This window comes from Nicotiana attenuata, chromosome 12 (assembly GCF_001879085.1).
Source record: "Nicotiana attenuata strain UT chromosome 12, NIATTr2, whole genome shotgun sequence".
NCBI lineage: Eukaryota > Viridiplantae > Streptophyta > Magnoliopsida > Solanales > Solanaceae > Nicotiana > Nicotiana attenuata.
Genome location: NC_032000.1, coordinates 12,362,688 through 12,375,369, shown reverse-complemented (window position 1 = coordinate 12,375,369; position 12,682 = coordinate 12,362,688). Strand labels below are relative to the sequence as shown.

At 37.8% G+C, this 12,682-nt stretch overlaps 1 protein-coding gene across 1 annotated transcript; it reads left to right on the top strand.

Moving 5' to 3' along the window:
* On the top strand, positions 6,304–12,324 carry LOC109235309 (probable acyl-activating enzyme 1, peroxisomal). Its single transcript, XM_019401366.1, has 2 exons — positions 6,304–6,707; positions 10,725–12,324. The coding sequence occupies exons 1-2, from the start codon at positions 6,363–6,365 to the stop codon at positions 12,204–12,206; spliced, it is 1,827 nt and encodes a 608-aa protein (XP_019256911.1). The 5' UTR covers positions 6,304–6,362; the 3' UTR covers positions 12,207–12,324.

Below are 12,682 nucleotides of genomic sequence, written 5' to 3'. Positions count from 1 at the left end.
TGGTCGGAATTGATTTTGGAGGTCCGGTGTAGAATTAGGCTTGAATTGGCGAAGTTAGTATTTTGGCAAATTCCGGTTGATAGGTGGGATTTTGATCCGAGGGTCGGAATGGAATTCCGAGAGTTGCTGTAGCTTCGTTAAGTGATTTGGGATGTGTGTGTAAAGTTTCAGGTCATTCGGATGTCGTTTGGTTGGGTTTTTGATCGAATGCGCGTTTCGGAAGATTTAGAAGAACTTAGGCTTGAATCCTATGTAATAAGATGGTTTCGGTGTGGTTTGTGGCGTTTTGATGATTGGAGCAAGTTTGAATGATGTTTTAGGATGGGTTGGCACTTTTGGTTGGGGTCCCGGGGGCCTCGGGGTGATTTCGGATGGCCATCGGGATGATTTTTGGACTTGGTGAATTGTCATGTTGCTGGTATCTGGTGTTTTCGCATCTGCGGAAGAAGGGCCGCATATGCGGTTCCGCAGATGCGGTAAGGGAGTCGCAGGTGCGATTTTGGGTCATTGGAGGACTTCCCCAGAAGCGGATGGCGGTCCGTATATGCGGCGTCCGCAGAAGCGGATATAGACCGCAGAAGCGGTCCAGATGGTTACATGAAGAACCGCAGAAGCGGAAAGAGACCGCAGAAGCGGAAACCGCAAATGCGGTAAACGGATCGCAGAAGCGAAAAGGAGGTCTGGGCAGAATGGTTTAAAATTAATGTTTCATTCGCGAGCTAAGGTATTTTTCCTCCATTTTTGAGCATTGTGAGAGCTACTTGGGAGCTTTTGATGGGGGATTCGAAGGAGATTGACTGGAGGTAAGTTTTATGAGTTAAAAACGCGGTTATATTATGGAATTATCCTTGAAATTCTTTGGAATTTAGCTAAATTGGAAGAAACTAGGGCTTGGGATTTTAAGATTTTAAAATTGGAATTTGAGGGGCCATTTGTGATCCGAATTGGGAGTTTTTGGTATGTATAGACTCGTGGCGAGATAAGGAATCCATTGATGTTAAATTTTCTGATTTTCGAGAAGTGGGCCCGGGGCTCGGGTTTTGCAAATTTCGTGAATTTTGATATTTTTCGATTCTTTTCGATTGGGTTATGTCCCCTTAGCCTATTGTGATGTATTCGCTCTGATTTTGGACAGATTCGACGCGCGTGGAGGCCGAATTGAGGGGCAAAGGCGTCGCGAGCTAGAGGGTTCACCGGTTCGAGGTGAGTAATGATTGTAAATGATATCCTGAGGGTTTGAAACCCCGGATTGCACACTGTAGTGCTATATTGAGGTGACTTGTACTCCGGATAGCGGGCGTGAGGTAGAGCACCGTTGGGGATTGTGACTTGGTCCGTTCCGATTGATGATTTTACCGCATATTTTGAATGAAACTTATTTGTTATTATCATGATTTGGGCTGATTGCCATATTTGTGCTTCGTGCCAATTATCTGAACCCTTCGGGGGTTTTTATCACTGTTTTCCTCACTATTTTGATATACTACTTGAACTCAGTCCTGTTGATTATACTATTTTACAAACTCAGCCGCTTTAATTGAACTTTGAGACTTAAATGATATTTCCACTGTTGTTTGGGCTGAGCACTATTATTTTATTGATGCCTGAGGGGCTTATGATGTTTTCTGGACTGAGTGAGGCCGAGGGCCATATGTGAGGAGGCTTTCAGGCCTCGAATGATATGTGAGGAGGCTTTCAGGCCTCGAGTGATATGTGAGGAGGCTTTCAGGCCTCGAGTGTTATGTGAGGAGGCTTCCAGGCCTCGAGTGTGATGTGAGAAGGCTTTCAGGCCTTATGTTATATGCCACGAGGTGGCTTGATATTGCGCTTGGGCCGTAAGGGGCCCCTCCCGGAGTCTGCACACCCCTAGTGAGCGCCGTCAACGAAATGGATCGGGCTGCACGCCGCAGCGAGATGTGGATCGGGTTGCACGCCGCATCGAGATGTGGATCGGGCTGCACGCCGCAGCGGTTACGATATGATACTGTTCTGAGAGTGTTCTGAGAGCGAGCCCGAGGGGCTGGTATTGTTTTTGAGATATTGCCCGAGGGGCGTGTTTTTTTGTGCTCATTCTGCATACTTACTTGGCTTTTACTTGTTATACTGTGGTATTTGTGCCCGAGGGGCGGATTTCTGTGCATATCGGCACTAACTGCTTCGAAATTATTTCGCAACTGTTGAAAAGACTATTTTCAAAAGAGGTTTAAACTGAGCCAAGAGGTTTTTCTAAAGATTTTCACAGTTCATTGCTTTCTCAAAGGATTGTACTCTGCTTCTATACAGCATGTTGGTTGCTTACGTGATTTCTTACTGCTCAGTTGTTATTTACCTTTATTACTCACTGAGTTGGAGTACTCACTTTACTCCCTGCACCTCGTGTGCAGATGCAGGTATCTATTCACCCGGTAGCGGGTTTTGGCCGATCAGAGGCAGAGTTACATGAGTTAAGGAGGTGACTGCCAGCGTTCGCAGCACCATGTCTCTCTCTTTTGTTCATTATTCCGGTTTTGTACATTTTAGACCCTGTAGTGGATTTACATTTTGATAGATGCTCGTGACTTGTGACACTCCGATTAGGGCTGTGTCGGGTTTGTGCTTCTGTTAGTTATATCATTGAATCGCATTTAAATTGCTTATTAATGTTTAACTATTTTTGAAATGACAAGTTGGGTTAGTTGGCTGGCCTCGTCTTCACGAGAGGCGCCATCACGACCAGTGCGGGGTTTGGGTCGTGACAATACCCATCAAATGTCTTTTCTTCCTCCAATATGGGACAATGTCCCTTTGCCAAGGAGGGAAACTCAAATATTTTATTTTTCCTCCATTTCCATTCACCATCTTTAAACTAAACCAAGCTTAAAAAGCCCAACAATCCCCTACATGAATGGGAATGACTATAAAATAAAGGAATACACGGACGCGTGTGTGTTTTAAATTACCGCAAAGTTTTCAATTATCACGATTAAAAAAGTGCCAGTTATCTATGATATTTTGTGTCAAGCAGATAACTTGTGGAAATTGATGTAGTCGGTAGACAAATATCAAAATTTTGGATATTATGTCATCTTGGATTTTAACCTCAGCGGGAGCAATATTAGTCCCTTTAAAAAGTCTGAAATATTGTTTCTTGCGCTTAAGTTAAAACAAAAAAAAAATAAAAAAATAAAAGTAAGATACTGTTGAGAATAACCTAAACTTAACCATATCAATCTAAACTAGTATAATAGACAACAACTCTTATTCTTTCTTCTTTATTTTATATTTTTAATTATTGAGTCACTATCAGTATATATAACTTAAATTTTTTCATGATTCTGTATCACTGATGCCAAGTAAATTAGGCAAGGAGGTGATGAGGATTAATGACTAGGAGAGGCGGATCCAGAAATATAGGAGGATGGGTGCACCATTATAAAGCGACGAATACAGAATATAACTTTTAGGGATTCAACATTTAGTTCTATTATTGCATCCATTATACTTTTGGAATTATATGTTCAGATTTAATATTTATATAGTAATTTTCTTATATTTATATCAATATTCTATACTCTCTATCGAAAATGTTGGGATCAGTTGAATCCATTGACTATATGCTACATCATTCACTGCTACTAGTTTTAATATGCACATTTAGTTTAATCATATAAAATTTATGGTAACAAAATAATAATAGGAATTTCAATAGGAAATTTTAAAAGAATAAATCAAACAAACAAAGAAAAAAGAAGAAGAAGGTACTTAATTAATACGTAAAAAGTGACACCTGACATGTCCATCTCCTGTGGGCGCCTAGTTCTAAAAAAAGTAAAATAAGATTGGCATGAAATTTGAACGCACAATCTACTCCAAGAGTGCATCTAATAATCATCGCATCATATGATACTTTAAGCTTGGGTGCACATATATATATTTAAATATTTTTTTAAAAAAAATAACATTACTATACATGATCTAGGAAGGGGAGCATGGGTTCACGTGCCCCATGGAGCCCCCTAGATACACCCCTGATGACAAGGGAAAGAAAGAATTTGGTAAGAATAAACCAAACATCTATAGGATGCTAGGCATTATTTAATACTAGTAATTATCATTTAATTCTCATTTTGCAAGAGAATTACTTCTGCCGGTACCACGTATACAATCTTTAACCTCATTATGCTTGATTTTAGAAAAGAACGGAAGCTGTAGTGTAAAAGAAAGGAAAATAATTGCACTACTTTATCAGTTTATCTTACTTTTGGATCCAACAGATAAATCTAATTTTCCTTTCCGTTTTTCTTTCAGCCAAACAAAAAAGGAGAGTTTTCAACTATTTCTATCTCAAGCTGTCAAGCATATTCCAGCTTCTTATGTTTGTTTGATTTTTTTTCAAAAATAAAAAGAAGCTCTGAATGACGTGCTCTTCATTCGAAAAGTTTATTTCACTCACAAAACATCACAAAGTTTTAAAATAACTATAATCAAGGCGAAATACAAAAAAATAAATACTCTTCTTAAGAGTCAAACTCAAGACCTTCACTTACTAAACAAGAAGTCTAATCAACTAAGTTACGAGAGCTTGTTGCTCACTCGTTTCACTTAAAAACAATTGGTTCCTTATTTCAGTACTACATGTGTCTTTGCTATAAAATTCATATATAGCTATAAACGTAATTTCAAGTTGCCCAAAGAGTTGCATACTTGTATTTCGACATAAACTCCAATCGGAAAAATGAGTTAATTTCATCCATGGTCATTGAACTTTTGTGTTTGTTACCCAAAAATCACTTCTTTTTTTTGTTACGTAAAAATCATTCAACTTTGTGTTCATTACACAAAAGTCACTTTTCTTTCTTTTGTTACACAAAAATCATTTTACTTTGATCTAGTTATCACAAAAGTCACATTTTTACTTGAAAAGTCTATTATGCCCTTGATATTATATAATCCTTCATATATATATGTAATACCTTCTATATTATATACTATATAATATATTTTTAACTATGTATTTCATTTATAAATAAAATAACTTAATATTATTTTATTTATTATTTTTATAATATATTCTTATATATAATTTTTTTCTTAACTTTACTTTTCAAGATATATTAGTAGCGTTATAAAATAATTTTTTTCAGCAATTCTTTTTTTTTTTTTTGAATTTAATTGACCGACCAAAGTTGGTCGGTAATTTCTGACCAACTTTGGTCGGTATGCCCTTCCGACATTCAAAATACCGACCGCACGTTAATTGTCGCGGTTTGGACGGTTATTGGCCATTACCGACCAACTTTGGTTGATTTTTTTGGACAGTTTTTCCCGAATTTCTAGTAGTGTAATTTCCGGAATAACCAATTGCCCGGGTAAATCCCTAAGAAAATATCCCCAGCTAAATTCCCATGTAGTACCTAGAGATTTTCCTTCAGATTAACATATGATTTTTTCCTCATTTTCTTTGTTTGTTTACCTGCGAATTTTCTCACGGAAATGTACTTGACGATTTATTTCTCTACTAACATATATTAAAGTTACTGACAAATTTAATAACGCTACTAATATATTTTAAAAATTAACATAGAAAAATAATTAAATATACAAATATATTATAAAAATAATAAATAAAAGAATATTAAGTTTATTTATTTATAAATAAAATACATAGTTAAAAATATATTATATAGTATATAATATAGAAGAGATTACATAAATATGAAGGTTTATATAATATCAATGGCATAATAGACTTTTCACGTAAAAATGTGACTTTTGTGATAACTAAAGCAAAGTAAAATGATTTTTGTGTAACAAAAGAAAGAAAAGTGACTTTTGTGTAATGAACACAAAGTTGAATGACTTTTACGTAACAAAAAAAAAGTGATTTTTGGGTAACAAACACAAAAGTTCAATGACCATGGATGAAATTAACTCCGGAAAAATCAAGTTAAAGATTTGTTAGTAAAAGATCAGTATTTAACATGATATACACCTTCAGACCAAAAATTCAATATTTCATTTAAAGTTCAAATAATCATGGTCAATAATATTTGAAAATAATGAAATTTAATAATTTGCAAATGCTGAAATAATTGATGCCCAATCAATAGTTCCCAAAGATTGCATAAATGAACATCAAGACATACAGACAGTGTATTAAATTACAAGCTGACAAAATTAAATAATAGGACTAATAGGAATACTGTAGATGAACAAATCGTACGATCCACAATCGCCATGTTATTAATAACGTAACAAAGCTATTGTGATTTAGTCAGAATTTGCATGCTCTCAAACATCTATATGTGCACGTACGCCCATTTTGGAGAATATCCCCCTTTAATAAAACTTAGCTTGCTTTCTCTTTCTCTCTTATCTTAATCATGAATCCTTTCTTCAATATTCCAAAATTCAGTGGATGGTTCTATGCTCTAAACAGAGTTCGAGTTCACTCTATTTTAAGTCAGAGGCCTCGTTATCTGAGCCAAATTAGTGAGAATAATCTTGAAACTCACCCATGGCAATCCAAAGAGGGCTTAATGAGATGTTCTGCAAATTATTTTCCTTTGACACCAATTAGTTTCTTGGACAGAGCAGCTAAGGTGTTTAGAGACAGAACTTCAGTAGTGTATGGTTCTTCTGTTAAATACACCTGGGAGCAGACTCATAAAAGGTGTTTAAAGCTGGCTTCTGCTCTCTCTCATCTGGGCATTTCTCGTGGGGATATTGTAAGTTTCTTCTCATCCAAATGTTTCTGCTCAAATGGTTAACAGAAAAAGAAAAAGAGAATTCACGCAAATCCTATAATTGTGTTACACATGCAAAAGGGTGTAGGGAAATACTATACTTGTTTCTAATTTGTTATATATATATATATATATATATATATATATATATATACACACGTGCGTGCACGCTCGCACGCATCAATAACAACAACAAAAACTCTAGTGAAATCCTACAAGTGAGGTCTGGGGAGGGTGTGTACGCAGACCTTACCCTTACCTTATGATGGTGATAGGCTGTTTCCGAAAGACCCTCGGCTCAAGAACAATAAAAATGAAGCAATAGAGAAACAATAGCAATAGCAAGGTAATAAAACAATGGAATAAACGAGTAATAACAGAGATCCAAGGATACGAAACTATAAGAATAAAGCCAATCATACTGATAATAATGACTACACCGTATAAAAACAAGGGACTAGGAGTAGGAAAACACTCGACTAGTAGTACTACTGGTAAGACAAGGGGAAACTCTTAGACTGTCTTGTAGACAATAAATTTGGGCAGAAAAAGAAAATTGCAATCACAAACAACTATAAAGAAAAAAAGGATTTTATTGATAAACATTGTAGGTTACAACTCTGTTTATCCCTTGATTCTTCCCTCCGATTTATTCTACGTGATTCGAGGGCCTTAGCGGCGTATTTCTCGAATGTAGGACTTTAAGCAAGACATATTGACATGTCTTTGATCTCTTAATGAATATTCCAAGAGTTTCATGGAATTTCGGAGATCTCATATTTGATCTTTTTGTGCATACTCCGAGAGTTTATGGAATTGTTGAGATCCTCTTTGAAGGACATACGTAGCCTTATTTATAGGCATGAATTGGGGTTTGGGTGGAGTAGCCACCAAATAACCCTAATAGGCTCCTAATATTTCAAGAGTTATCTTGAATTTAGGATTTCTCTTGATCTGTTAAAATTTTAGTGTCTACATGTTTATCAACCCATCACCCTAATTCCGGACCTCCACACCTTTGTCCTCGGTAAGCCGGAGCAGAGCCATGTTCTGCCTAATCACCTCACCCCAATTCTTCTTAGGCCTCTCTCTACCCCTCCTCTGACTCGCCATGGGTAACCTCTCGCACCTCCTAATCAGGGCATGAGAGTCTCTGCTCTTCACACGTCCGAATTGGATTCCTTTTTAATGTTTTTATGTGTCTGTTCTTTCTTTCTAATGTGTAATCTTTATTAGCTTGCAGAAGCTTCGCGAGTTTGTAAACTGATAGTAATTCCCATAATTTCAGTCTTTCAGACAGTCCACTCAACTTTATAAGTACCTAAGGTACCTTGCCTCCATTTTCTCCTCTAATATAAAGTAAACTTTAAAATGGAGTAAAATTACTCCAATCATTACTCCAAAAAAAATATTTCATTTTATGTTCTTCTCTCTCTTCAATATTATATCATTATCTTTTATTTAAATTTTATTTTTTTATTTCTATTAAAGAATTTTATTTTTCTTTTTTATATATTAATCACATATGAAGAATATGGGTAGGGCATGTTTGGAGTGACTCACTAGGCTGTTCAATATCATTTTTAGGACGAAGAAGATGCCCGATGAATAGAGGTGGAGTACTATGATTCCTCTATATAAAAAAAAAAGAGCGTTATCCAAAGTTGCAATAATTATAGGGGGATTAAGGTGCTAAGCCATACTATGAAAGTTCGGGAGAGGGTGGTTGAAGTGAGGGTGAGGACCCGTGTGTCCATTTCTTAGAACCAGTTCGGTTTCATGCGGAGGCGTTGGAATATGGAGGCCATTCACATTGTAAGGAGATTGGTGGAGCGGTATATGGAGATGAAGAAGGACTTGCACATGTTGTTGATTAACCTAGAGAAAGCATATGACAAAGTCTCGAGAGAGGTGCTCTGGCGATGCTTGGAGGTTAAAGGGGTCCCAGTAGCCTACATTAGGATGATTAAGGACATGTATGATGAGACTAAGACTCGGGTTAGGGTAGTGGGAGGAGACTCGGAACACTTTCCGGTTATGATGGGGTTGCACCAGGGATCAGCTCTTAGTCCATTCCTATTTTCCTTGGCGATGGACGCATTGACGAGACACATTCAAGGTGAGGTGCCATGGTATATGTTATTTGTTAATGATATAGTTTTAATTGACGAGACGCTGGGTGGTGTTAACAAGAGGCTGGAGGTTTGGAGGCAGACCCTAGAGTCTAAGGTTTCAAGTTGAGCAGGATCAAGACGGAATACATGGAGTGCAAGTTCCGCAACGGTACCCAGGAAGGGGATATGAAGGTGAGGCTTGATATGCAAGTCATCCCCAAGAGAGGTAGTTTCAAGTATCTTTGATCTATAATACAAGGTAATGGGGAGATTGATAAAAATGTTACGCATCGTATCGGAGCAGGATGGATGAAGTGGAGGCTCGCTTTCAGTGTCTTGTGTGATAAGAATGTGCCGTTGAGACTTAAAGGTAACTTTTACAAGGTTGTAGTTAGACCGATTATGTTGTATGAAGCAGAGTGTTGGCCGGTCAAGAACTCTCATACCTAGAAGCTAAAAGTAGTTGAGATGAGGATGTTGAGGTGAATATGTGGGTAGACCCGGTTAGATAAGATTAGGAATGAAGTTATTCGGAAAAAGGTGAGAGTGGACCCTGTGGAGGATAAGATGCGGGATACGAGGTTGAGATGGTTCGGGCATGTTAAGAGGAGAAATAGTTAGAAGGTGCGAGCGATTTGCCTCGGTGGACAGCAGGAGGGGTAGATGTAGGCCTAAGAAGTATTAGAGAGAGGTTATTAGGCGGGACATGGCGCAACTGGAGCTGACTGAGGACGTGGCCCTAGATAAGAGGGCGTGAAGGTCAAAAATTAGGGTAGAAGGTTCGTAGGTAGTCGAGCGTTTCTCTTTGTCTTACTCAGTTCGCTAGCATTAGTGTTAGTGTGATATCTTTTATACATAGATGGCTATTACTACCTAGAGCTTGATTGCATTCTTGGATTCGATCTTATTTCATCTTGCTGTTATTTCTACTTGTTGCAATTACCTTTTCTTTCTCGGTCGTTCTCTAGACGAGGGTATATCAGAAACAGCCTCTCTGCCCTTCTAGGGGTAGGGGTAAGGCTGCGCACATCTTACCCTCCCCATACCCCACTTGTGGGAAACTACTGGGTTTGTTGTTGTACATATTCATCACATATAATTTATATTCATTTCTTATATAACCATTTAATGTAAACTTATTTTATACCATAAAGTTTTAAATGATAACGAATAATTCAAATAAAAGTGAAATCATTGAGATACAAGATAATTAAATACATATTACATTATGGTAAAATTCAGATTAAAGAGATGAATTAAAAGAGTTAAATAATAAAAATAATAATAAAGTAATAGGGAATAGTAATGGAGGAGATGAATAGTGTCACTCCAAATTCATCCCCCATTTTGCGGCAAAAAATGCGGCAGCGTCGAGACCAATTACTCCAAAAATCACCTGCATTATAGCAAATGTTGGCGTTGGAGATGCCCTAAGACTGGATATTCTTGTGTAAAACTATTTATGCTCATTATATAAAAAAAGGAAATCTGGATGATGGATGAGTGTCTCAGATGTATTCATGTTTGCCAAGTTTTGAGTGGTATAATTAGATACTTCCGTCGAGGAGAAAATTAAAAGCTCTTTCCTATATTTTTTATCTTGTGAGAAGTTAAGATAGAAGCAAGAATTTGATGAAATTTGTTGCCTAAGCATTGTAATTACTTTACCCGATTTTTTGCTCCTTAAAAGTTAAAATCACTTCTAACAGTTAAATATAAGCCTGGGACCAAACTCACACCCCAAAAGGGATCTCATCCCGGTCCGACGTGGGATTCATTCCATTCATTACTAACATCTTAGTCGGATCACTTACCAGTACTTTTATCTAAGCAGGACATTTTAATCAGTCATTTCTCATGGTTGTAAGTTTAAATTATTCGATAGGTTGCTACGCTAGCCCCTAATGTACCTGCAGTGCAAGAGTTGCATTTCGCGGTGCCAATGGCAGGAGCAGTGCTTTGTACATTGAATACACGCCACGATTCAGCTATGGTATCAGTCCTCCTAAGACATTCAGAAGCTAAGCTCATTTTCGTCGACCAGCAGTTATTTGAAGTTGCTCAAGGAGCACTGGATCTTCTTATTGATGCCAAAACAAAACCTCTCCTAGTATTAATCCCTGATCCTGAAAACCTCCCTCCTCCTGTTGCTATGCCCAATGTTCATGAATATGAAACTCTTCTGGCAAGTGGATGCAACGATTTTGCAATAAAGTGGCCGTTGACTGAATTTGACCCTATTAGTGTTAACTATACTTCTGGGACAACATCACAGCCTAAAGGAGTTGTATTCAATCATAGAGGTGCATATCTCAATTCTATTGCTACTTCTTTTACTCATGAGATGGGCTATATGCCTACTTATCTTTGGACTGTTCCAATGTTTCACTGCAACGGATGGTGCCTTAATTGGGGCGTGGCTGCACTTGGTGGCACTAACGTTTGCCTTAGACGTGTCTCTCCAAAGGAAATTTTTGATAATATATCCCTCCACAAGGTCACACATATGAGTGGTGCACCAACGGTCTTGAACTTGATAGCGAACTCACCTAAAAGTGACCGCAAACCACTTCCTCACAAGGTTGAAATTACGACAGGTGGTTCACCACCGCCTCCTCATATCATTTCCAAGATGGAGGAGTTAGGCTTTTCTGTATCTCATATATATGGGCTCACAGAGATTCATGGTCCTTGTACATCTTGCCTCCGGAAGCCAGAGTGGGAATCATTACCTCCTGATGAACGACTCGCTCTGAAAGCAAGACAAGGAGTGGAACACTTTTTTACTCAGGAAATTGACATAAGAGATCCTGACACAATGGAGAAGGTGCCAGATGATGGTAAGACATTAGGTGAAATTATGATTAGAGGGAACTGTGTGATGAGTGGATACTTGAAGAATGTTAAAGCAACAGAAGAAGCGTTTAGAGGTGGATGGTTTCATACTGGTGATCTTGCTGTGAGGCATCCAGATGGTTACATTGAAGTTAAAGACAGGATAAAGGACATTATAATCTCGGGAGGTGAAAATATTTGCTCGGTTGAGGTGGAAAGAGTTTTGCTCAATCATCCGGCAGTCCTTGAAGCAGGTGTAGTAGCCAGACCAGATGATCTCTGGGGGCAGACGCCTTGTGCATTCGTCAAGTTGAAGGAGGGATTCAGTTTTGGTTCTGAAGAAATAATCAACTACTGTCGAGATCATTTGCCTCATTACATGGCTCCTCGGACTGTCATTTTTGAAGATCTGCCAATAACTTCTACTGGCAAGATACAAAAGTTTATCCTAAGGGAAAAAGCAAAGGCTTTGGGCAGTCTTTGTTCAGTAAAACAAAGCAGTCCTCCTCTGTATGCATCTTCTGAAGGTTAGAAAAAATTCCACTCTTATTTCAATAATGAGTCAATCTTTGGCTGTAGCTATTGTCAATCCAGTATTGTGAAAAGATCAACTTCAAAGCAAACATATCTATGTGACTCAAATTCTATCAGGGCTTTAGCTATAGTTACCTTGAAATATTTAACTTCAATATTTGAAATTACACTCCTCTAATCAGTTGGCCTGAAAAATAAGCCAAATGATGTAATTACTTGTAATTACACCGAAATCCAATCTCAGGAGGCTTTCCGAATGCACCCTTACTGTGTTCGTGTTGCTTAAGATAAAGAGTTAAAGGGATGACACATGCACATAAAGTAGAATTCACAAACTAATTGCTGCAATAATTGTGCAGACAAGAAGAGAACGATTACTAGATAGTACAAAGTACAGAAATCACTCTTGTATTAGCCAAAAGCAGCACAGATGAATTTATATTATACAAAGCATATCACTCGAGACCAATCATG

What these genes read in the sequence shown, in the direction of transcription:
- LOC109235309 (XM_019401366.1), top strand. Translation starts at nt 6,363, where the DNA reads ATGAATCCTTTCTTCAATATTCCAAAATTCAGTGGATGGTTCTATGCT. An exon ending in GCATTTCTCGTGGGGATATT is followed by an intron (nt 6,708 to 10,724) that starts GTAAGTTTCTTC and finishes ATTATTCGATAG; the next exon opens with GTTGCTACGCTAGCCCCTAA.